The 23,035-nt window shown below is 37.0% G+C and overlaps 1 protein-coding gene across 2 annotated transcripts in view; it reads left to right on the plus strand.

Moving 5' to 3' along the window:
- The window catches only part of PIK3C2G (phosphatidylinositol-4-phosphate 3-kinase catalytic subunit type 2 gamma), a 361,732-nt gene that overhangs the window by 288,587 nt on the left and 50,110 nt on the right, over positions 1 to 23,035 (plus strand). Inside the window, exons 27-29 of one of the 2 annotated variants that reach the window (XM_060194432.1) lie at positions 1,744 to 1,933; positions 2,444 to 2,568; positions 10,829 to 10,937. In XM_060194432.1, the coding sequence (XP_060050415.1) occupies positions 1,744 to 1,933; positions 2,444 to 2,568; positions 10,829 to 10,937 (424 nt within the window). The remainder of the gene's footprint in view (positions 1 to 1,743; positions 1,934 to 2,443; positions 2,569 to 10,828; positions 10,938 to 23,035) is intronic. The other variant, XM_060194433.1, reaches the window with a different exon arrangement.

Below are 23,035 nucleotides of genomic sequence, written 5' to 3' on the forward strand. Positions count from 1 at the left end.
TTCATACAAAATGTCTGTATATTAAAGAAGTATTACAATATGCAACACTGCTTAAAATAATTGGCAACAGAAATAAAATAAAATTATGACATTTAAATCATAATTTTGAAAGTATGTTTAAACATAAGGGAAGAGAAAGACTAAGAGAGGAAAGGTTGATGATGGCCTTTTGGGTACTAGAGGGGGGCTTCACAAACACTCCTGGAACCTTTTTCCCAAGTAGCGACAGAGGGAAGGAAGGAAAGACACCAGACTATTGGAGGTGACTCCATTGGATGGGCATCTGGTGTCAATCTGGGTTGTGGACAAGGCCAAGCAAGACACTCTTCCAAATGAGCCATCCCACCAGCCTTATTGTATTGTAAAGTTCAAGAATTAATAACATTTTAAAAATAATTATAAAATAAAACTAAATTAAAAGTATCATTGGTAAAAAAAAACAGAAAAATATCATAATTTTAGTTTTATATGTTATCATAAGTGTTTCTTTTTCTGGGGCTGGGCAATACCTCACTTGGTTGTGTCGTATGCTTTACATTGGTTTGTCCTAGCCCTCCCCCCGCCAAGAGAATTGGATCAGTCCTGTTAATTTCGCGGGCCGGCTTGGCCCCGCCCCAAGGAACCCCGAGAGAGGGTTCCTGAGTTCCAGAATTGGAGAGTTCCTGAGTTCCTGAGTTCGAGAGTTTCAGGGTTACAGAGTAAGAGAGAGTTCCAGTGTGTCAGAGTTTCAGAGGGTTCCCCAGTACGAGAGTTCCCGAGTTACAGAGTAAGAGGGAGTGCTTGTGCTGCCGCAAAGAGACAACAGAGTTCTGTTTGGTGATTAGTTTGTGAATCGTTGTTCCTGAATAAAGAAATACAGCTTCCCTGCCCAGCCGTTGTCTCCGCGTCTCTGTTACCCGCTGTGAAGCAAGCCAGGCCGGCAAGAGCCTCCGAAAATTTTAACAACAGGTTGATTATATATATACTAAGTACATATATTACTAAGTACAAGGTCCCAAGTTCAAGTACTCAGTCCCTACCTGCAGGGGTGAAGATTCACAAATGTGATTCAGGTATCTCTATTTCTCTCTCTACAATTCCCCTCACTACTTTTATTTATTTATTTATTTATTTATTTATTTATTTATTTTGCCACCGGGGTTGTTGCTGGGGCTCAGTGCTGGCACAACAAATCCACCACTCCCTACAGCCATTTTTTTCTTTTTTCTTTTCTTTTCCTTTCCTTTTCCTTCCTTCCTCCCTTCCTTCCTTTCTATGTCTTTCTCTCTCTTTTTTTTACTTTATATTTTATTGGATAGGACAGAGAGCAATTGAGAGGGAAAGAGGAGATAGAGAGTGAGAGAGAATTAGAGACACCTGCAGACCCACTCCAATGCTTGTGAAGCATCCCAACTGCAAGTGGGGAGTGAGGACTTGAACATAGGTCCTTATCCATGGTAATGCGTGTGCTTAACCAGGTGTGCCACTGCCTGACACCCAGACATCTCTCTTTTTCTCTGACTTATCAAATAAAGGAAAGAACAAATAAATGAAATATAAAACATTTTAATAGTTTCTTATTCTAGCAACTCAAAAGTGTGAACTTGAAGGTTTTAATAAATAGCCATTCATAGTTGGTTCCAAATAAACAGAAATAATTTCCAAGTTTTTCCTCCAGAGCTAGCAAACAGAGGAAATAAATCACAAGTGAAATGAGTCAATTTAGAGGAAAGTTTACTACCTTTTCTTTTTCCATTTCTCTAGGAAAATAAAAGAAAGTCTGGAGTGTTTTCCTGTTAAATTGAATAACTTGATCCACACACTTGCACAAATGTCAGCAATAAACCCTGCAAAATCAGCTTCACAGACTTCTTCCCAGGAATCCTCCATGAAAAGTGCAACCAGGTCAATTCAAAGAGCAACAATTTTAGGGTTTGGGAAGAAGAACAGGCATGTAAGTCAAATCTGCCATCGTGGCTTTCATTTCATTTAACTTCATTTCAACTTCACTACCCTGTCCCTCCCTCCTCGCTGATGCTGTATATATTTTGCTATGCAAGTGAAAAATCTGTTACACTTTTTGAGCAGAAGTTCCACTAAGGACAATGTTCTAGGGAGAAATCATAATAACCAGAGCTATTAGAAGAAAACCGTCCATGAGAACAGTGCCTGCCCTATAGTAGAATATAAATCTAGAGCTAATTAAAGTGTATATAAGAGAAAAACAGCAGATAGTAGACAGTCTGTTCCCAGCACATATGATTGTATCTTTACACACTGTGTTTATAGACAATTATGCCTTTACAGATTACATCTCTCATCTCTTGTGATATATATTTTTTTTCTACTTTTGCAGAAAGGTTCTCACTCTTTTTAATTTAAGAATCCATTTAGATTACAAAATCAAACCTTAGAACATAGAGCAGCTTGAGGATGTTGTCTTTTGATTGTTGTCTCTTTTCAGCAGCTGTATCTAATCCAAGTGACACATAGAAACAAGGAAACAATTGTGATAGAAAAATCATTTGACCAGTTTTTCAAACTTCACAGCCACCTTCAGAAGCAGTTTGCATCATTGATTCTGCCAGAGTAAGTCACTGTCCTCTTCTACAGGATATTGTCTTTTGTCCTTGAGCACAAGGAAAAGTTATGGTTATGGGATTTTCTGTTTGTGAGGAGCACGGCATTCAGATTCTAGTGACACTGAACCTATCCCAGAAGTGTTTGTATTCTTCACACAGTAAAGAACTCTTTGTCTCATAAAATAGAACAAGGTTTGTAATTTTCTGTTTGCCTCTCATCCTTGATTTTGTAAGCAGAAATTTCAGGAAAAAAACAATTTCATTTTTTACTAATTATCATGGAAAATCTTATTTCTCTACTTTTAATCTTTTTCTTTTTTTTCCTTTAGAGATTAAAATGAAATTGAAAATGGGGTAGACTTAAGCCTTTAAACAAATACTGCAGTGAAAAAAATCCTATATTTTGATATATTTGCTAGACTAGATAAAAAAAAATACTCACTAGGGGACTGGGCAGTAGTCCAGCAGGTTGAGTGCACATAGTGCAAGGCATAAGGATCCTGGTTCGAGCCCCTGACTCCCCAACTGCAGGGTTGTCGCTTCACAGGCGGTGAAGTAGGTCTGCAAGTGTCTTTCTCTCCCTATCCCTGTCTTCCCCTCCTCTCTCCATTTCTCTTTGTCCCATCCAACAACAATAACAACAACTATAACCATAATAACAGTAACAACAAGAAGGGCAACAAAATGGAAAAAATCCACTCCTGAAGCAGTGGATTCATGATGCAGGCATCAAACCCCAGTGACAACCCTGGGGGAAAAAAATCCAAACAAAAATATATTCACTAATATAGTGAATAATATATTAGTTAACAATTTAAGCTCAACTTATTTCTGTCGCCATTAATTTTGACATGGATTAGCTAAATCTAGTTTATAGTGTATTCAACAGTCTCAAAAGTCATTGCTTTCTGTTCATGCTATAACTGGAAAACATTAATAAGAAAACTGAAGATATAGTTATATAACTTCTGTATAAATATACTTCTTTTAAAATAATTTATTTATTTATTTATTTATTTATTTATTTATATTGCAACCAAAATTATTACTAGGGCTCCATGCTGGTACTACGAATCCACTGCTCCCAGAGGCTATTTTATTTTATTTGATTTGATTTTATTTGACAGGACAGGAAGAAACTGAGAGGGGAAGGGAGAGGATGTTCATGAAGCATCCATCCTGCAGGTGGGGATCAGTGGCTGGAACTCAGGTCTTTGTTCATGGTGATAACTGTGCTTAACCAGATGCACTACTGCCCGAACTCAGAAAATGTCTATTAAAGACAACAGTGAGGTATTATGATATACCTGTGAGAATGTTATACATTGGAAAAGACAGTAACAACAAATGTTGTGGTGATGTGGGGAAAAGAGGATACTTTTGCACTGCTGGTAGGAGTGTACATTGGTCCAACCTTTGTGTAAAACAGCCTGGAGATTTCTCAGAATACACGAACTAGATCTACCCTATAATCTAACATTTCTTTCCTGGGGGTTTACCCAAAGGAAACAAAAACGCCTGTCAGAAGATATCTATACATACCTAGATTCATAGCAGCTCAGTTTGTAATAGTCAAAACCTGGATGTACAACAACAGATGAGTGGCTGAAAAAACTATATATATAATATATATATATATATATATTATATATATATATATATATATTTTTTTTTAAAGAATAGGTTCATCACCTTTGACATATCTTGGATAGAATTAGAGGACATGTGAAGTGAGATAAGCCAAAAAGAGAAGGACAAATACCAAATGATCTAACTTATAAGCAGGACTTGATAAAGCGAGACAGGGAGGGAAAACATGAAATGAAAGATGGACTAGGTGTGGTGTATTACATCAAAGCAAAAGACTTAGGGGAAAGAGGGAGAGGCTGGGGTGGGAAAGGTCTGTGGGGTCCTGGGACAGGATAAAATTATATTCACATATTGTGATGCATTGTGCGATGATACCTTAACCCCCTCACACACACAGACACACACACACACACACACACACACACGGATAGAAACAGGTAGAAATAAATTTATGGGGGGGATAAAGGAGAAATAGAAAGAGAGATCTGCAACACTGTCTCATAGCTCATGAAGCGTCCCCCTGCAGGTGGGGACCAGGGGTTTGAACCCTGGCTCCTGTAGACTATATAGCATATGGACTCTACCAAGGGTGTTAATGACCAGCCCCTAAATATACTTCTAGAACTCACCATTAAGAACTGGTTAAATTTTGGTCAGAGACTTCAGTGTAGAGTGAAAAACAATGGAAAATTAAACTTTGACACCTAAGTAAATCAAATGTTATCATGATCTATATCAGGATATGTATCAAGTAAATGACCCTTTAATAAAGTAAATGGTCACCCTTCCACCACATCAATAAAAGCAAGACCAAAACCACATGGTCATATCAACAGATGCATAGAAAGCCTTTGACAAAATACAACATCCATTTATGAGCAAAACACTTCAAAAAAGGGGAATAAATTGAAAATTCCTGAAGATGGTGGAGTTTATATATAGCAAACCTACAGCCAACAACATACTCAATGGTGAAAAACTGGAAACATTTCCACTCAGATCAGGTACTAGACAGGGATGCCCACTATCACCATTACTATTCAACATACTGTTGGAAGTTCTTGCCATAGCAATCAGGCAGGAGCAAGGAATTAAATTTATACACATTGGAAGAGAAGAAGTCAAACTTCCCCTATTTGCATATGACATGATAGCATATATAGAAAACCCTAAGGAATCCAGCAAAAGCTTTTGGAAATCATCAGACAATACAGTAAGGTGTCAGGTTACAAAATTAACATTCAAAAGTCTGTGGCATTCCTCTATGCAAACACTAAGTTAGAAGTTAAAATCCAGAAATCAATTCCCTTTACTATAGCAACAAAAACAATCAAATATCTAATAATAAACCTAACCAAAGAAGTGAAAGACTTTTATACTGAAACTTATGAGTCACTACTCAAGGAAATTGAAAAAAGACACAAAGAAGTGGAAAGATATTCCATGTTCATGGGTTGGAAAAATTAACATAATCAAAATGAATATTCTACCCAGGGCCACATACAAATTTAGTGCTATCCCCATCAAGATCCCAACCACAATTTTTAAAAGAATGGAACAAACGCTACAAATGTTTATCTGGAACCAGAAAAGACCTAGAATTGCCAAAACAATCTTGAGAAGAAAGAACAGAAATAGAGACATAACACTCCCAGATCTCAAATTGTATTTATTATAGGGCTGTTGTCATCAAAACTGCTTGGCACTGGAACATGAATAGACACACTGACCAGTGGAATAGAATTGAGAGCCCAGAAGTAAGCCCCTACACCTATGGACATCTAATCTTTCACAAAGGTGCCCAGACTATAAAATGGGGGGAGCAGAGTTTCTACAACAAATAGTGTTGGAAAAAATGGGTTGAAACATGCAGAAGAATGAAACTGAACCACTGTATTTCACCAAATACAAAGGTAAATTCCAAGTGGATCAAGGACTTGGATGTCAGACCAGAAACTATTTTTGTGCATAAATTTTAAAGACATTTTCAATGAAACAAATCCAGTTACAAAGAAGACTAAGGCAAGCATAAACCTATGGGACTACATCAAATTAAAAAGCTTCTGCACAGCAAAAGAAACCACTACCCAAACCAAGAGACCCCTCACAGAATGGGAGAAGATATTTACATGCCATATATCAGACAAGAGGCTAATAACCAAAATATATGATGAGCTTGCCAAACTCAACCACAAGAGAACAAATAAGCCAATCCAAAAATGGCGAGAGGTCATGGACAGAATATTCACCATGGAAGAGATCCAAAGGTCGAGAAACACATGAAAAAATGCTCTAAGTCTTTGATTGTAAGAGAAATGCAAATAAAGACAACAATGAGATACCACTTCACTCCTGTGAAACTGTCATACATCAGAATAAGTAACAGCAACAAATGCTGGAGAGGTTGTGGGGTCAAAGGTAACCTACACTGCTGATGGGAATGTCAGTTGATCCAGCCTCTGTGGAGAACAGTCTGGAGAACTCTCAGAAGGCTAGAAATGGACCTACCCTATGATACTGCAATTCCTCTCCTGGGGATATATCCTAAAGAACCCAACACACCCATCCAAAAGGATCTGTGTACACATATGTTCTTAGCAGCACAATTTGTAATAGCCAAAAACTGGAAGCAACCTAGGTGTCCAACAACAGATGAGTGGCTGAGCAAGTTGTGGTTTATATACATAATGGAATACTACTCAGATATTAAAAACAGTGATTTCACTGTTCTCAGCCGATCTTGGATGGACCTTAAAAAATCATGTTGAGTGAAATAAGTCAGAAACAGAAGGATGAATATGGGATGATCTCACTCTCAGGCAGAAGTTGAAAAACAAGAACAGAAGAGAAAATACAAGTAGAACCTGAACTGGAATTGGTGTATTGCACCAAAGTAAAAGTCTCTGGGGGAGGGGGTGGGCGGAGAGAATACAAGTTCAAAAAGGTTGACAGAGGACCTAGTGGGGATTGTATTGTTAAATAGAAAACTTGGAAATGTTATGCATGTACAAACTATTGTATTTACTGTTGAATGTAAAACATTAATTCCCCAATAAAGAAATTTAAAAAAATCTATGTGTACAAAGTATGTCAAGCATGACCATTTATTTCCTTTTAATTTCTTTACTGGGGAATTAATGTTTTACATTCGACAATAAATACAATAGTTTCTACATGCATAACAATTGTCAGTTTTCCATATAATAGTACAACCCCCACTCGGTCCTTTATCATCCTTTTTGGACCTGTATTCTTTCCCCCCCCCCCCACCTACCTCAGAGTCTTTTACTTTGGTGCAATACACCAATTCCAGTTCAGGTTCTGCTTGTGTTTTCTCTTCTGATCTTGTTTTTCAACTTCTGCTTCAGAGTGAGTTCATCCCATATTCATCCTTCTGCTTCTGACTTATTTCACTTAACATGAATTTTTAAAAAAATTTTTTATTGGATACAGACAGAAATCTAGAGGGAAGGGGGTGATAGAGAGGGAGAGAGACAGAGAGACCTCTGCAGCCCTGCTCCACCACTTGTGAAGCTTCCCCCCTGCAGGTGGGGACCGGGGGCTCGAACCTGGGTCCTTGTGCACTGCAGTGTGTGTGCTTACCCAGGTGCGCCACCGTCTGGCCCCCTAACATGAATTTTTCAAGGTCCATCTAAGATCGGCTGAAAACGGTGAAGTCACCATTTTTTATAGCTGAGTAGTATTCCATTGTGTATATATACCACAACTTGCTCAGTACACATAGTTTTCTTACTAGACTTTCAACATGTAGTCAGTTTTGGACTAGACAAATTCAGTGCAGAGCTATGAATGGATTGAGAGATATATGCAGTAATGCAGATGAGGGAGTTCATGTCCAGGAAAAAACTACTCAGTTGCCACAGAGATTTTGAAAAGCAGATACTTTAAACATCTGGAAGTCAACAAGTAAGAACACTTATAAGAGATTAAAAGGGAAGGAATGCTGATGTCGAAAATTTTGACAGCAATATCAGCTTTACTATTTGCTAAAAGTAACAACAATAGAATAACTAGGGAGAAGAGTTAAAAAAAAAGATATAGATTTAAAAAAATATAACATTTGGCTCTAAGGTTGGCACATATTCATTGCCATCAGACCTTACTAATTTTTTATCTAAAAGCATAAGTTTACCCCCATTAATTGGCTTTTTGGTTTCCAATATCTTTTGCCTATTTATTTCTTTTTAATTTATTTATTGGGGAGTTAATGTTTTATATTTGACAGTAAATAAAATAGTTTGTACATGCATAACATTTCTCGCCTATTTATTTTGTACATTTATCTGATATGTATTAGCTAGCATATCTTGCAAAGCATTAAAGGTGCAAGTCATCTCTGTGTATATATCTTCCCTCAATTTTCAGTGTTAGTTAGAATTCTGCTCTGTAGAATAATTAGTACCTCATAAATGGTACCTGGATTGATTTTTAAAAACTATTCAAGCAATGTGTGAAGGGGAGGAATACTTAGTTCTATGAGCTCTGAACAGCATTTGTATGCTGACAGTCCCAAAGGAGACCAGGCTCATGGCTCTGCGTATAAATGAAGGATGAGAGCGAGATTTCCTCTGACTTCTAAATCACTGAGAGAAGACTTAGAAGAGTTCAGTTAACTATATCTGGAAAGTGTGATCAGAAAGTTAGCATTATGAAGAGTAAAATCCAAATGAGTCATCTCAGGTCTTCACAATGGACTCTCTGTACTCCTGTGTACCTTCTAAGAGCTTACAAGGCATAGAAATTTTCCTTAAAATGGGGGCCAGGTGGTGGTGCACCTGGCTAAGCACATCTGTATAAGTACTGCACTAACCAACTGTGTCACTGGAGCTCCTGGCTAAGCACATCTATTACCATATGCAAGGACCCGGGTTCAAGCCCCATTCCCCACCTGCAGGGGGGGGATGCTTTGTGAGCAATGAAGCAGGCATGTAGGTGTCTCTTTCTCATCCTCCCCTCTCAAATTTTCCTTGTACTGTCAAATAAAAAATAGGAAAATGAGAAAAAGAAAATGGCCACCAGTAGTGGATTCAGAGTGCCAGGACTCAGCCCCAGCGATGCATCTGGTAGAAAAAAAGAAAAGAGAAAAAAAAATCCCTAAAATCAATAATCTTTAAAGTCAATCTGCTCCAGAAACATGGATTTCCTTCCCATATAAATATAGGGTCTGAGAGGGGACACATCTGATAGAGCATCTATTTTACTATGTGTGACAATAGGGGCTCAAACCCCCTAACCGGGGATTGGGCGGGCAGCAGAGCAGCAGGTTAAGCACATGTGATGCAAAGCACAAAGACCAGAGATCCCAGTTCCAGTCCCCAGCTCCCCACCTGCAGGGGAGGGCTGCTTCACAAGCAGTGAAGCAGGTCTATCTTTCCCCCTCTCTGTCTTCCCCTCCTCTCTTGATTTCTCTCTGTCCTATCAACAACAATAATAACAAGGGCAACAAAAATGGGAAAAAAAATGGCCGCCAGGAGCAGTGGATTCGCAGTGCAGGCACTGAGCCCCAGCAATAACCCTGGAGGCAAAACATTTTAAACAGTAAAAAATAATTAAAACATTTGGAAAAAAAAAAACCCTAACCACCATTCTGGAAGAGGTGTGGGGGGGAGGGGTTCATGAATGTTGGAGCAGGGCTACAGGTGTCTTTCTTCCTGGCCCCATTCCTTCCTTTTCTGCCTCACTCTTTTTTCTTTCTATCAGAAAAATAAAAGGGAAATAATACAGCTGTCAGGAGCAGAGAGATCACAGTGCAGGCATAGAGCCTCAGTGACAATCCTGGTGACATATAATAAATAAATATATAATTTTGGACTTTTGTGACATTCCAACAGAAGCCATGGATAGAATAGCCAGTAGTTGTCATGCATTTTCTGTATACTTGTTGACAAGACTCCCCTAACCCCCACATTCTTTCTTCAGTTGAAAAGGTCTGTACAGAAGAAGGAAAACTAAAAAATGAAGCAGCAGAACTTCAAAAGAAGTAGCTACATAATTCCTAAAAATATATATTTAGCCAGCAAAATAGGTTGTCAAAGGCTACCCATTAATGGATTATCCCACCTAATAATTGGCCTTAATCATGTCTAAACCATCACGATGAATCATCAGATAGTACAGAGGAAATTCTGCAAGTCAGACTGGGGAAATTGCTACTTTGTTCTGAAAGACTAAGACCACATGGAACAATATGTCACTTGGTGAAATGTTTAATTTATCAGTGTAACAGTGTCTCTAGTGAACCCTGAAGAAACTATGTGATCTGACCTTTCTGAAAAATTACGAATCAACTTCAGAAAGTATTAAGCTCCACTGCAAGGATTTAAAGAACAAAATGTGTGGTCTTCAGTAAATAAGAAAGAACATATATATTAATTTAATCTGTTAAATTAGATTAGCATTAAAATAAATGGTACTATATCATTAATAAAATTAATTTTATTAATAAATTATAATAATATTTTATTAAAAATAAAATATCACAATTAACCACAGGCATGCTAATGAAATTCCCATTATTTATCATGTGTTCTATTGTTTTTAAAAATGTGTTCTTTGTTCCTTATTATCTGATGTAGTTGAAAATTCACAAACATTTCTGAAATGCAGAGGTCAATTTTCAAACTAACAAAAACACATGTTTCCCCCTTCTCAAACAGGTTTCCTCACTGGTGGCATTTACCATTTACAAATTCAGATCACAAAAGATTCAGAGATCTAAATCATTACATGGAACAGATACTAAACGGAGCACAAGAAGTTGCAAATGTATGTGACAATTTACTTTTCTATTTTCTATAGCATATCGACCTTTATGAGTTACTATTAAAAGCATACTTATGCTTTCCCCCCCAAATACTTAATGATAATGTTCTCTGAGCCCTACTGTCATTGAACAAAGGTGCACACCTAATGTGTATAAGATCCTACGGCAGAAAATTGTGAAACAGAAAAAAATTGTGAAGAAACTCAAACTTGAATCAACTGAAGTGGACTATCAGTCTCACTGCATGTGCTTGTGTTTCAGAAGAGTAAAAATATTTCTGACTGTGATTACTAGAAGGTTTCAAGGACAGGAAAATAGTAGAACCTAGTCTTTGCCACTAAGTGGGAATTAATAGTGTTGGTCTGCAGAAATGTTTCAAGAAGAGCCAAACAATCCAGGAAAGGTCAGGAGAGAAAAAAGAAAAGAACCCTAGTAAAATCCTATTACCTCTGTGACAGATTACTACAAACCTGGTAACTTCAAGCAACACACGTCTATTTTCTTTCAGTATTGAAGATCAGAAGTTTGAAAGTGGGATGTATAGAATTTAACTCAATGTGTCCATGGACTGAGTCTTTGAATCCTATGAAAACTACTCTTTCCTTGCCCTTTTCAAATTTCAGAGATTGCCTGCAATCTTTTCTTTGGGCCACTTGCCTCCAGTGACACTCCAACCTGTCTCTGTTCCTCACATCTCCTCTGCTCCTAACTCTGACCCTTCTTGTGTGAACATTCTGGGCCCACTTGGGTAAACCAGGATGATCTCTCCACTTCAGGATTCTTAACTGTGAAATCCTTTTTGCTCTGTAAATTAAGGTGGCCTGAGGATTAGGATGTGAGCATTTTGGATGGCCATTATACTGTTCATCACAGGGGTTATGAACAAGTGCAAGGATATAATTCAACTGGCTCTCAGCATTCTTGTGAGAAAGCTGTGAGATGATTATAATCAGCAAAGATGTGAGGGTCATGTTGTTAAGAGCGAGAGCTAAGCCTAGGAGAGTTGTAAGGAACTAAACCAGAAACAATATCCTCATAATGATGAGAGAACCTGGTCCCTTCACTGGAGTAGGATCATAGTCTGTATATACTACATTATGCTCTTCCCTTAAACTTTGTCTCTTACCATACAGGTGACCCCTTTCATCCCATCTATTATGATATTTGCCCTTTTTTTCTGGTAAATAGAATTTTGTTCATGTATTCTAAAATTTGCTTTTATTTTAATTTCCCTCTTTTTGCCACAAATGAGTGAAGTCATACAGTGCTGTGTCTTTCTCAATCTGAATTATTGCACACAGCATGCTAAATTCTAGGTCCAGGACTATTCCACTGTGTGTACATAGCATCTCTTTCTCATCCAATAATCTGCTGATTGGCATGTCGGTTGTTTAGCAGGGGTATGCATATATTACATGTATGACTTACTGCACAAATGTGGTTAATATACATAGAATTTCTGGACAATAGGATGTGCTCTATTCAGCATTATAGGTAATGACTAATTCTGTTATCATCTGTAATGAATAATGATTCAAATTTTAAACACTTCATCCATGTTTGAAATTGTCAGTGAGACTGCCATACAAAAATGGTGTATATCATATTTTCACTTAGCTGAATTTGACTTTGCATCTTTTTTTTCTTCAAATGTCACCTGTGACAGAGACTATCTTGCTTTTTTTCTTTCATAAAATGTCTTCACCAGGTTTCAGAAGTAAAAGTATACTGTTCTCACAATACTACTTGAAAAAAATAAAAGAAGAATGCTTTCTTTCTAGCCTACTTTCTAGAAATGTTCATACAATATTGGCTTTATTTCTTTAATTTGAGAACCCACCTAGGTCTTGATATTCCATTTATTTAAGAACTATAGGACACATCAGATATTCTATTTATTTAATATAAATAGCATTTAGTATAATTCTCCATGAATTTGTGCTAGGTTCATTGGCATAAAATCATTCAAATATCCCACTTTTAAAACATTTATAAGGTCTGAAAAGATGTGCATTCTTGAAATTTCACGTTATCTCCTAATCATTGTTGCCAGAGGATTATGAATTTCAGTAATATTTATAAAGTATGAAAAGTGGGATTTATTGTCCTTTTTATTGTATTATTTGTTTTTGTTCTTTATGACTTCCTTCTTTCCATTCCTTTGTTAAAGTATGGTTCTTTGTCTACAACATATTCCAGTGATTACTAAAATTGTTTATTTCCAACCTAACCCCTTTCTTATGTGAGTCATATAATCTGTGCATGCAGAAAGCTGACAGGACTTTTCAATGCTTATAGAAGCTCTGGTTCTCATTACTGTTATGTATTCCTGTCACTAACTTGCACAAAAGGCTTCCCTGAGGCAAATGCGAAGTTTCAGTGACTGGTCCTCCTTCAGTGACTGGTCTCCTTCAGTGACAGAATCCTCCAGAGTTCTTAGAGGGGCATGGCATCCTTTAGGAATTTGTCTAGGAGATTATCCCCTACAAGAGAGGGTTCAAGGCCTAGCGGGTCTTTTGGTGCAAGAATAGAGACACCTTGTGAAATATTTTAGTTAGTATACATACCTAAAGTGATTTCAGTGTCATTACTGAGATCTCTCTTCCATATTAACCATGTCAGCCAACAAGTAGCATTTTTCCCCCGCTGGCTTTCATTGTTTGGAGACAATTTTTTTCAGATACATAGAGACTGAAGGACAGAAGGGTTGCTACTGCACTGAAGTTTACTCCAGAAAGCTTCATTTTAAAAGCAAAGACCCCCCCCCCTACACTCCAATCATAAGCTACATATAATTCTGACTGTCAGTATACTTATTAACAGCATACCCATGGTTGACCAGGTTATGCTAAAACAAAACAAACAAACAGAAATGGAAGTACTTATCTTCTGATTTTTTTTAACTATTTATTTTCCTTTTTGTTGCCCTTGTTCTTTTTCATTGTTGTTGTAGTTATTATTGTTGTTGTTACTGATGTTGTCATTGTTGTATAGGACAGAATAAATGAAGAGAGGAGGGGAAGACAGAGAGGGGGAGAGAAAGATAGACACCTGCAGACCTGCTTCACCGCCTGTGAAAAGACTCCCCTGCAGGTGGGGAGCCGGAGGCTCGAACTGGGATCATTTTGTAGGTCCTTGAGCTTTACCCCGCTGCTCTGCTATCCCTAGAATGCTCCTCCTTCCCCTCCTCTTCTTCTCTTTTGTCCTAAATGCAACTATGATTCATACCTAATTGCATATTCCTGAACTCTGACTCTTCACTAAATGCCAACATCAACTGGATCATATTTGGACCTAAGGAATACATATATAATAACAACTGTATGCACTTATGTATTTTTAAAGTACATTTTATATATTGTAGCAGGAGAGCAATAATTTAAACTATAACTGAGATTCAACTGAGACTGTATTTTCCTTTCCCTCCCTCCCTCCTTCCCTCCTTCCATCCTTTTCTCTGCCACCAGGTTTATTGCTAGGAATTGGTGCCTGCACAACAACACCATCACTTCTGATGGCTATTTTAGTCTTTATTTTTCACTTTTATTTATTATGATAGAGAGAAATAGGGCAAGAGAGGGGGAGAGACAGACAGAAAGAGAGACACTTGCAGCCTGCTTCATCACTCATGAAGTTTCCCCTCCTGTGTATAGGGAGTGGGGGCCCAAACCCAGGGTCTAGCAAGTAGTACCTTATGCATTTTACTGGTTGTACCACCACCCAGCCCTGAATCCTGCTTTTCTTAATCGTCTATTCAACAACCTTTCTATCTGTACTTGGGACTTGGGAAAAAAAATTAGGTGATATTAATTAGGCAATTGTTGTTTGAATTTTTGAAATATCTTACTGAAATTTTAAGAATACAATATGTTAAATAATGTATTCAAGCATTGTTTCCTATGAGTGAAAGAGGCCACTGATTCAGAACCACTGACTTATCACTATACCTTCCAGGATGGCTTAATGATGAAAAGACTTAGTTAAGAGAAGAAAATCCCAGAATCTAGATCAGAGGGTTTCTATTAATTATAGGAATGTAAGGTTAGAATTGTCAGTAATGACTACATTAAGTCGAACATAGTCAGAAGAAAGGGATGGGGTGTTTAAATTTCTTTTCTTTTTGCCTCCAGGGTTATTGCGGGGAGGGCTCGGTGCCGGCACTAGGAATCCAGGGCTCCTGGAGGCCACTTTTTTCTCTTTTGCTGCCCTTGCTGTTGTTATTGCTGTCCTTGGATAGAACAAAAAGAAATCTAGAGAGGAGGGGAAGACAGAGAGGGGGAGAGAAAGATAGACACCTGCAGACATGCTTCACCACCTGTGAAGCATGTACGTACCCTGCAGGTACGGAGCCCCAGGGTCAAACCAGGATTCCTATGCCCATCTTTGCGCTTTGCATCATGTGCGCTTAACCTGCTGTGCTACCCTACACCCCCCAGAGAGTTTAAATTTCTTTCTTTTTTTATTAGTTTTATATTTATTTATTTGTTTATTCCCTTTTGTTGCCCTTGCTGTTTTATTGTTGTAGTTATTGTTGTTATTGATGTCATTGTTGTTGGATAGGACAGAGAGAAATGAAGAGAGGAGGGGAAGACAAAAGAGGGGGAGAGAAAGACACCTGCAGACCTGCTCCACCGCTTGTGAAGTGACTCCCCTGCAGGTGGGGAGCTGGGGGCTGGAACCGGGATCCTTTGCCGGTCCTTGCACTTTGTGCCACCTATGCTTAACCCGCTGCGCTACCACCCCACTCCCAAGTTTAAATTTCTATCACCAAGGCAGGAGAGAGAACATAATGCCCAGTACTACCCTGAGCTGTGCAGTTTTCTGGAAATAAATTATGCAGACATATATACACACACATACATACATACATACATACATACATAGTTAAATTCTTGTCACCAGTAACTAGGGCTAGTGGTTCTCAAAGCAGGGTTCCTGGACTATGCTCAGAACCTCACCTGAAAACTTACAAAAAATAATTAACTCTATCCTAAATCTATAAAATCAGCAGCATTGTAGATGGGGGCCCATCAGTCTGTTTGTAAAGTCCTCCAGGGTGCTGTTACGTAAATGAATTCCACATCTCCATGATCTCACAGTGGAGACAGCTTTGTTCCCTCCATACCAGTTTTTCCCCAGTTTAGATATGGTCAGACATTTGGCCTCCATTACAGTAAGTACTCAGAGATTCTACTATACTATTGTTTGTTTTAAGCAATCAAATAAGCCTCAACAGCACTGCTATAATATTATTTTCAGGCTGGTAGCTCTCAGCTGGAAAAACTGTTTTCTACCAAAGCACACAAGCGCCTGAGTACTTAAATAGAGATACTTAACTCAGTTCTGAGTGAGGAAGAGAAGGCATCTCAGAGAGCATGGAATTCAAGTTGCCATTTAAGGACAAACGAGTTGGTACATATAAACTGAGGGAAAAGTGTGCTAGACAGAAAAGGAAAAACAAAAGCCTCTTCAAGAGCAAAGAACTTAGTACTTACATGCTTTTCTCTTGTTCTGAAGTGTAGAGAACTCAATGATGATAGTCATCCAGTTATAACCTCATCAATTGTTAATGAATATTTTACATGAATAGTAACATAATCATTAATACATATTTGCCAATGGGATTTCTTTAACTTTTAAAAATCTAAGGAATTGAAGTTTGCATCTGAAAAACATTTAGCACCAGTCTCTTATTTATTCTACCAGGTTGTTTCTTTTTTTTTTTTTTTCCAAAGAAACTAGTTCATGCCTCCAAAACACATAATTTATTTATGCATATGTTTCACACAGAAACTACTACACTAATAAGTAATAAAAGTTTTACAAATTGTAGAAAGATGGAAGGTTTTGAAAAAAACTTGGATGAGGTTACAAAGTAAAAGTTAATGTAATTTTGATAATTTTCCTTTCTACCATGCGTAATCCCACAGGAACCTCAAGCCAGAGACCTCTCACTTGGTAAAGGAGGGTATTTAGAGTTCTACTTGTTGCCAGCTGAAGAAACAGGTTCCACTGGTTATCCACACACATATTTGCAATATGCTTTATAAAATTGGGACATCTTTTATGAGGAAAGAGAAGGAAGTGAACAGAATATGTTCAGTATGGGGACAGACTCATGCACTAGAGAAACTGGATACAGTGATGGAATAATTGCTGAAAATAGTGTCCAACAATAAGGATGCTTCTCTGTAATAAGCAATAGCTTACAGATACTTTGCATGTGCATGAATTCAGACTACTGCATTTATATATCCAATAGAATATTACAGGTGATGAATCTCTCAAGTACAATAAAATCTTCCATCTCATTTAGGTGTTGTTATTTCAGTTCTGTGAAATAAAGTAGTGCTATATTAGCAAAAAAATAAAATCAACACAAATTAAGCAAGGGCACTGGCATGCTATCTCAGCCATTCAGTCAGTGTTTGTTGATAGGTTACACTGGATACCCTCTGAAAAGGGAAGCCAAATTAGTACCGCTGTGAGAAAGTATTTCAGAATAATTTGGGGACGTTTCAGAAAGTATGTTCTGAAGTTCTATTCCTAAATATTCTGGTTCTGTAGATTAAAGGTGCTATCTAGATATCTTTCCTGTTTTCTAATAACCCATGAGACTCTAATACACACTTAAATTTGAAGGATTCTGCTCTAGAAAGCTAAACCAGACATGGATGCTCTCAGTATTTTTGTCTATTTTGGTATGTGTCAGACTTTCATGACTTCACACACTAGACTTTCCATTCCTTATACTCAAGAAACTTCAAAGGTCTTGATATAAATCTTGTTATATGGATTACACAGTGACAGAACAATAATAATTTGACAGGATGCCATCAAGTGCTTATTAGCATTGATTTGAAGTGTGACCTGACTAATCACCCAGGTTTTCTGTGATGTGTAATATGGTCAGTGTTGAATTATTTTCAAATGGATTAGTCATAGTGAAAGTTTTATGTGTCTGCATCTGTCAATGGGCTCTGCATGGATTCAATTTGATTATATTCAAGAAATAAAAAACTTCATTTCAAAATTAGCTAGATGAAACATTACTGGCCTTAAAAATCACAAATTTAATTCTAAGTAAATAATGTTATTTTGAGATTTTTTTCAAACTCTGTTATTGAAGTAGTTCTCTTTCCTAATAGATATTAACAAAGTCATCTCTGCATACACTGAAATGTCTAAAGCAGGGATGCAGCATAAATAATTTATTATTTAAATGGTATCAATGGCTGAGAAGTGTTTATACCAATGCGTTTTTCTCATAAGAGATTTAAAATATATTCATAATATTTGTCTTGAATACTCATGAAAGAATAGTTCTCATCTCTGTCCTAGGGAAAATTATTCTCTAAAAACAATTTTTTTTCTTTTTACAGTTATTCATTAGTTGGCAGTATAGGAAACAAAAACAATGCAATTATGTCTAGTCTCAAAATCTGCATCCTTTTCTTAGATATTACATATATAACTTTAAAATAATTTATATCACTGTATTTAGTTTTATTAATATTGGAATTATTATTGAGCTCTTACTATGAATAACAGTGTAATAGCATTAGTTAACTGCAGAGAACAAGACGAAAAGATTAAAGTAATTCATGAGATACTTTATTATCAATGAGTTTGTAGTATGTTGATAAAACCAGACATGAACAGAAATTAAATATGACAGTAAGAGGCAAAAAAAAAAGCTTACTCTGTAGAATGTATACCTTACTATGTGGTAAGATATAAAAATAAATAAGTCAGAGATCAGTGCTAAATGCTTTTCAGATGCAAACTTCAATCCCTTTGGTTTTGAAAAGTAAAATGAATCCCACTGGCTAGATGAATTATGGAGTGATGTCGTGATGAGGGTTTTCTGTTTGCCTGTTCTTTTCTTTTTCTTTTTTTTTAAATATATATTTTATTTATTTATTTATTCCCTTTTGTTTCCCTTGTTGTTTTATTATTGTAGTTATTATTGTTGTTGTCGTTGTTGGATAGGACAGAGAGAAATGGAGAGAGGAGGGGAAAACAGAGAGGAGGAGAGAAAGATAGACACCTGCAGACCTGCTTGACCGCCTGTGAAGCAACTCCCCTGCAGGTGGGGAGCCGGGGTTCGAACCGGGATCCTTATGCCGGTCCTTGTGCTTTGCACCACCTGCGCTTAACCCGCTGCGCTACAGCCCGACTCCCTTCTTTTTCTTTTTAACAGAGAGTGATAGCTACAGACATAGGGAATGTCTCTACTACTCTACTGTTCCTGAAGCTTTCCCTTGTGGCAGGCATTTGGGGCTTGAACTTGGATCCTAATGCATGGTAACATGTGCACTCTAAACAGGTCCACCATCCAATGCAGAGTAACTACATTTCTTTCAACATTTACAGTTTCATTCTAAAGCTAAATTATAATTGTGGTAGCAAAAATTTCTTTTGATTCTTTAAGATACTCTGCATTTGATAGAGTTGTGATAGGAATTAAATACAAGTCTTTGTAAAGAGCAACATAATGAAATAAAAACTGAAGCAAATGAATACAGTGCCTAAACAAATATATACCCCACATTTGAGTTTAGCTGAGACCTATAAACATCTGTTAAAAATATATATCAAGGTCGTATATACTTTAGCTTTATTTTAGCTCTTCTCAGTATTGCTGCCCATTTCTTTAAGTCTCTGAAAATAAGGAATGCTAACACAGTTTAAGCAATATTATTTTCTTAAAACAGAAATTAAATGTCAAAATAAATCCAAATGGGTAAATCTATCTTAATAGCAAGCATATGTTTCTTGTTGCAGGCTTGCTAAAACCAGATGTTAATTACTACATTTGTCACTACATTGCTCTTTTCCTATTTGGAGCAGGCTAAGATTACGTTACAGGCAGGATAAATGTCATATGTGTACCATCAGTAAAGCCAAGATTATTTTTTAGAATCTGGTAAATCGCTGATGACATTTTCGAATCAAAAGTATAAAATACACTTTAGAAATTCACTATTCTTCATAGTGTCATTCTACCATGTAACTTCAAAACAAGTGTAGTGGGTTGAAATACATTAAAGACTGGGTATTCTGACAAGCTTCTCTATGAAAAAAGGCAATAAAATACAATTACTGTTCAACTTTGATTTAAAACTCTTCTAGGGAATCACTTTAAGCTCACATTTTTATAACGCTTCATGGTTTCTGAGAGAGATAAATTTAACTTACTGTTTCAACTCACTAAAACTAAATCTTACAGCCAATTCTAGATGTTGGCTGGTCAGTTAATAAGTGGGGAATCTTAATGCACTATTTTAAAGAAATAAAAATTGATCTCTCTGTTATATTACATTTCTTCTGATCTTTGCAATACTTTAACTCACTGTACTCTTTAAGAACAATGATGTGTTCATAGGATACAGGAAAAACAGTTAAGTTCTGAGCAACTTTGAATCAGTCAACTGTCTCAAAAGATCAATCATTTAAACTTACAAATAACTTAATATAATTGGCAAAAATATTAGTAAGAGCTCTGAACTTAACAAAATGTAATGGGATATAGATTTTAATTTAAATCGGCTCAACTGGTTTTCAATTTTGTTTTTTATTGACTTTACTTCTGATTTAAAAGCACATCATTTGGACATTTAAAAAAAAACATCTCACATTAGCTAAATAAATATCTACTCAGGCAAATAATCCCTCTCCATAAACATAGAGAAATAGTGAGGATATGCAAGCATATCCTTATAGAGCCCAATGCAATTACCTGGACGAATGACTTTACAGTTCCCAAGACCAATGCCAAACATCTACTGATACTAGTTTATTCTTTAAATATGTAGTCTTCTACACAGGAAGAAAATTCCAAGTGTTTAACAACTGTTAGAGCCTAAACACTGAGCTATCGCAATGCATGCTAGTCATTAGCTTACCTTTATGGCCACAGAAACTTGTATTGGTCAAATATTTGTTGTGATGAAAAAAGAAAAATCTATGGTAGGATCAGAGGGAGTATGGGTAAGAACAATCAGGAATTTGTATCAATGCATATATCTTTTGAATTGCCTATTAAGCTCCTAAGCAGAAATGCTAGACAATAGTACTCAAGTAATACAATGTCTTCAGTTAAAGGAGAAAGTTTGAAAATATAAATATTGTAGTTATCAGTAAGCACGTGGCTTTCAAAGCCATGAGACTAGGCGACAGTACTTTGGTTGAAAATGCAAACTTTATAAAGAGAATCAGATTGAGGATTAAATCATGCTACACATCTGTATATAAAATCTGAGAAGGCAGGAGAGAAGTCAAAGAGGGAAACCTAGAATGAGCAGCCTTTTGGAAACCAGAAAAAAATATTTCAAAGAAGAAATGATCAGTTATTTCAAATTCTACTCATAGTTAAAAAATTGAGACTTGACCACTTGGATTTAGTTAACAAGAATAGTTTGATGGGAGTGTACAAAAACTTGATGAGCATAGTTTCAAAATAAAATAAGGAGAAAGTTGAGATACAAAGTAAAAACAACCTAACTTCATCTAGTGAGTTTTTTTCCATTAAAAGTATGTAAATCAGAAGTCAGGTGGTAGCACAGCAGGTTAAGCGCAGGGGGCACAAAGCACAAGGACCGGTCTAAGGATCCCGGTTTGAGCCCCTGGCTCCTCACCTGCAGGGGGGTTGCTTCACAGGCGGTGAAGCAGGTCTACAGGTGTCTATCTTTCTCTCCCCCTCTCTGTCTTCCCCTCCTCTCTCCATTCTCTCTGTTCTATTCAACAATGACGACATCAATAACAACAAAATGATAACTACAACAATGAAACAACAAGGGCAACAAAAGGGAATAAATAAATAAATAAACAAATATGTGAATTAAGGAGCTGGGTGGTGGCACACCTGGCTGTATGCACATTACAATGCACAAGGATTCAGATTTTAGCTCCTGGTCCCCATCTATAGGGGAAAAGCTTCATGGTTGGTGAAGCAGTGCTGTAGGTGTCTTTCTGTCGCTCTTCCTCTCTATCTCCCCCTTCCCTTTCTATTTCTGGCTGTGTCTATCCAATAAATAAATAAAGATAATTAAAAAATCCAAAAATATGTGAATTTATTAAAAGTATGGGCTCTGTCTCCTTCATATGTATGTCTCAGTGCATAATAAAGTTGTTAGCAAGCAAAAAGTAAAAAAAAATAAAAACAATACTCAAGAGAGATTGATTCTAAAAGTGAACAGGAAAACTAATGTGCAGGAAAATGTAGGTCAGAATTTTGTTTATTGAATTAAATGATACCATGTGTCTATGCTGGCAAGAAGGACGGTTTATGAAGCAAACACTGATGGTACAAGTGAGAAATGAAAACTTATTCAGATACCACATTGATGATCTTGAGTAGAAAGAGGGCATGAGATATATAATGACCAAATCAGTTCCAGATTAAAGCAGTGATAATCTACCCAGATGACAGAAGAAAGGCCTGAGATGAGTAAGGTAATAAATATGTTAATATTAACATAGACTTTTTTTTTTTAGTTTCTGATTTTTTCCATGAACAAACTGGCTACTCCTCGGCAGAATAAAAGGAGAGCATGCTGGCAATTGAGAAGTGAGCATAAGGTATTAAATAGCCCTGCAGGTGAATGTAAAAATAAATGGACCACATGTGGGCCAAATATCATATGTACAAAATTACCAGAAAATCCTGAACACCAAGTGAAGGATGGGGAGCATGAGATGACAGTCAGACTATGAGCACTTTTCTGAAACAACTCTCACCATGCCAGCTAGATTTGCAGAGTTGAATTAACTGATTTTTGGCATTTCTGTTTGTTTCCACTAAGTGAATGGCAAAGGGAAGGAGAGTCAAAGGAAATGAAAGGAGTGTGTGATGGTTCTGTTATAAGTCAAAAAAATCTTAGTGGGTCAAGGAGGTGTTTGAGAATATGAAAGAGCTAAAATAAACCCTTAAATTCTGACTGCAGAGCTGAAATGGTCAAAGGATAGGAAAGGAGAGATGGAGCTGTGAGAGTGAAGGGGGCTCAACTGCCTTTGGTGAAGGGATATGGGTGTTTTGGTGGTGGGTATGATGTGCTAACACATACATCAGGGGGTGGTATGAAACTGCAACCCTAGA

Source organism: Erinaceus europaeus, chromosome 7 (assembly GCF_950295315.1).
Source record: "Erinaceus europaeus chromosome 7, mEriEur2.1, whole genome shotgun sequence".
Classification (NCBI taxonomy): domain Eukaryota; kingdom Metazoa; phylum Chordata; class Mammalia; order Eulipotyphla; family Erinaceidae; genus Erinaceus; species Erinaceus europaeus.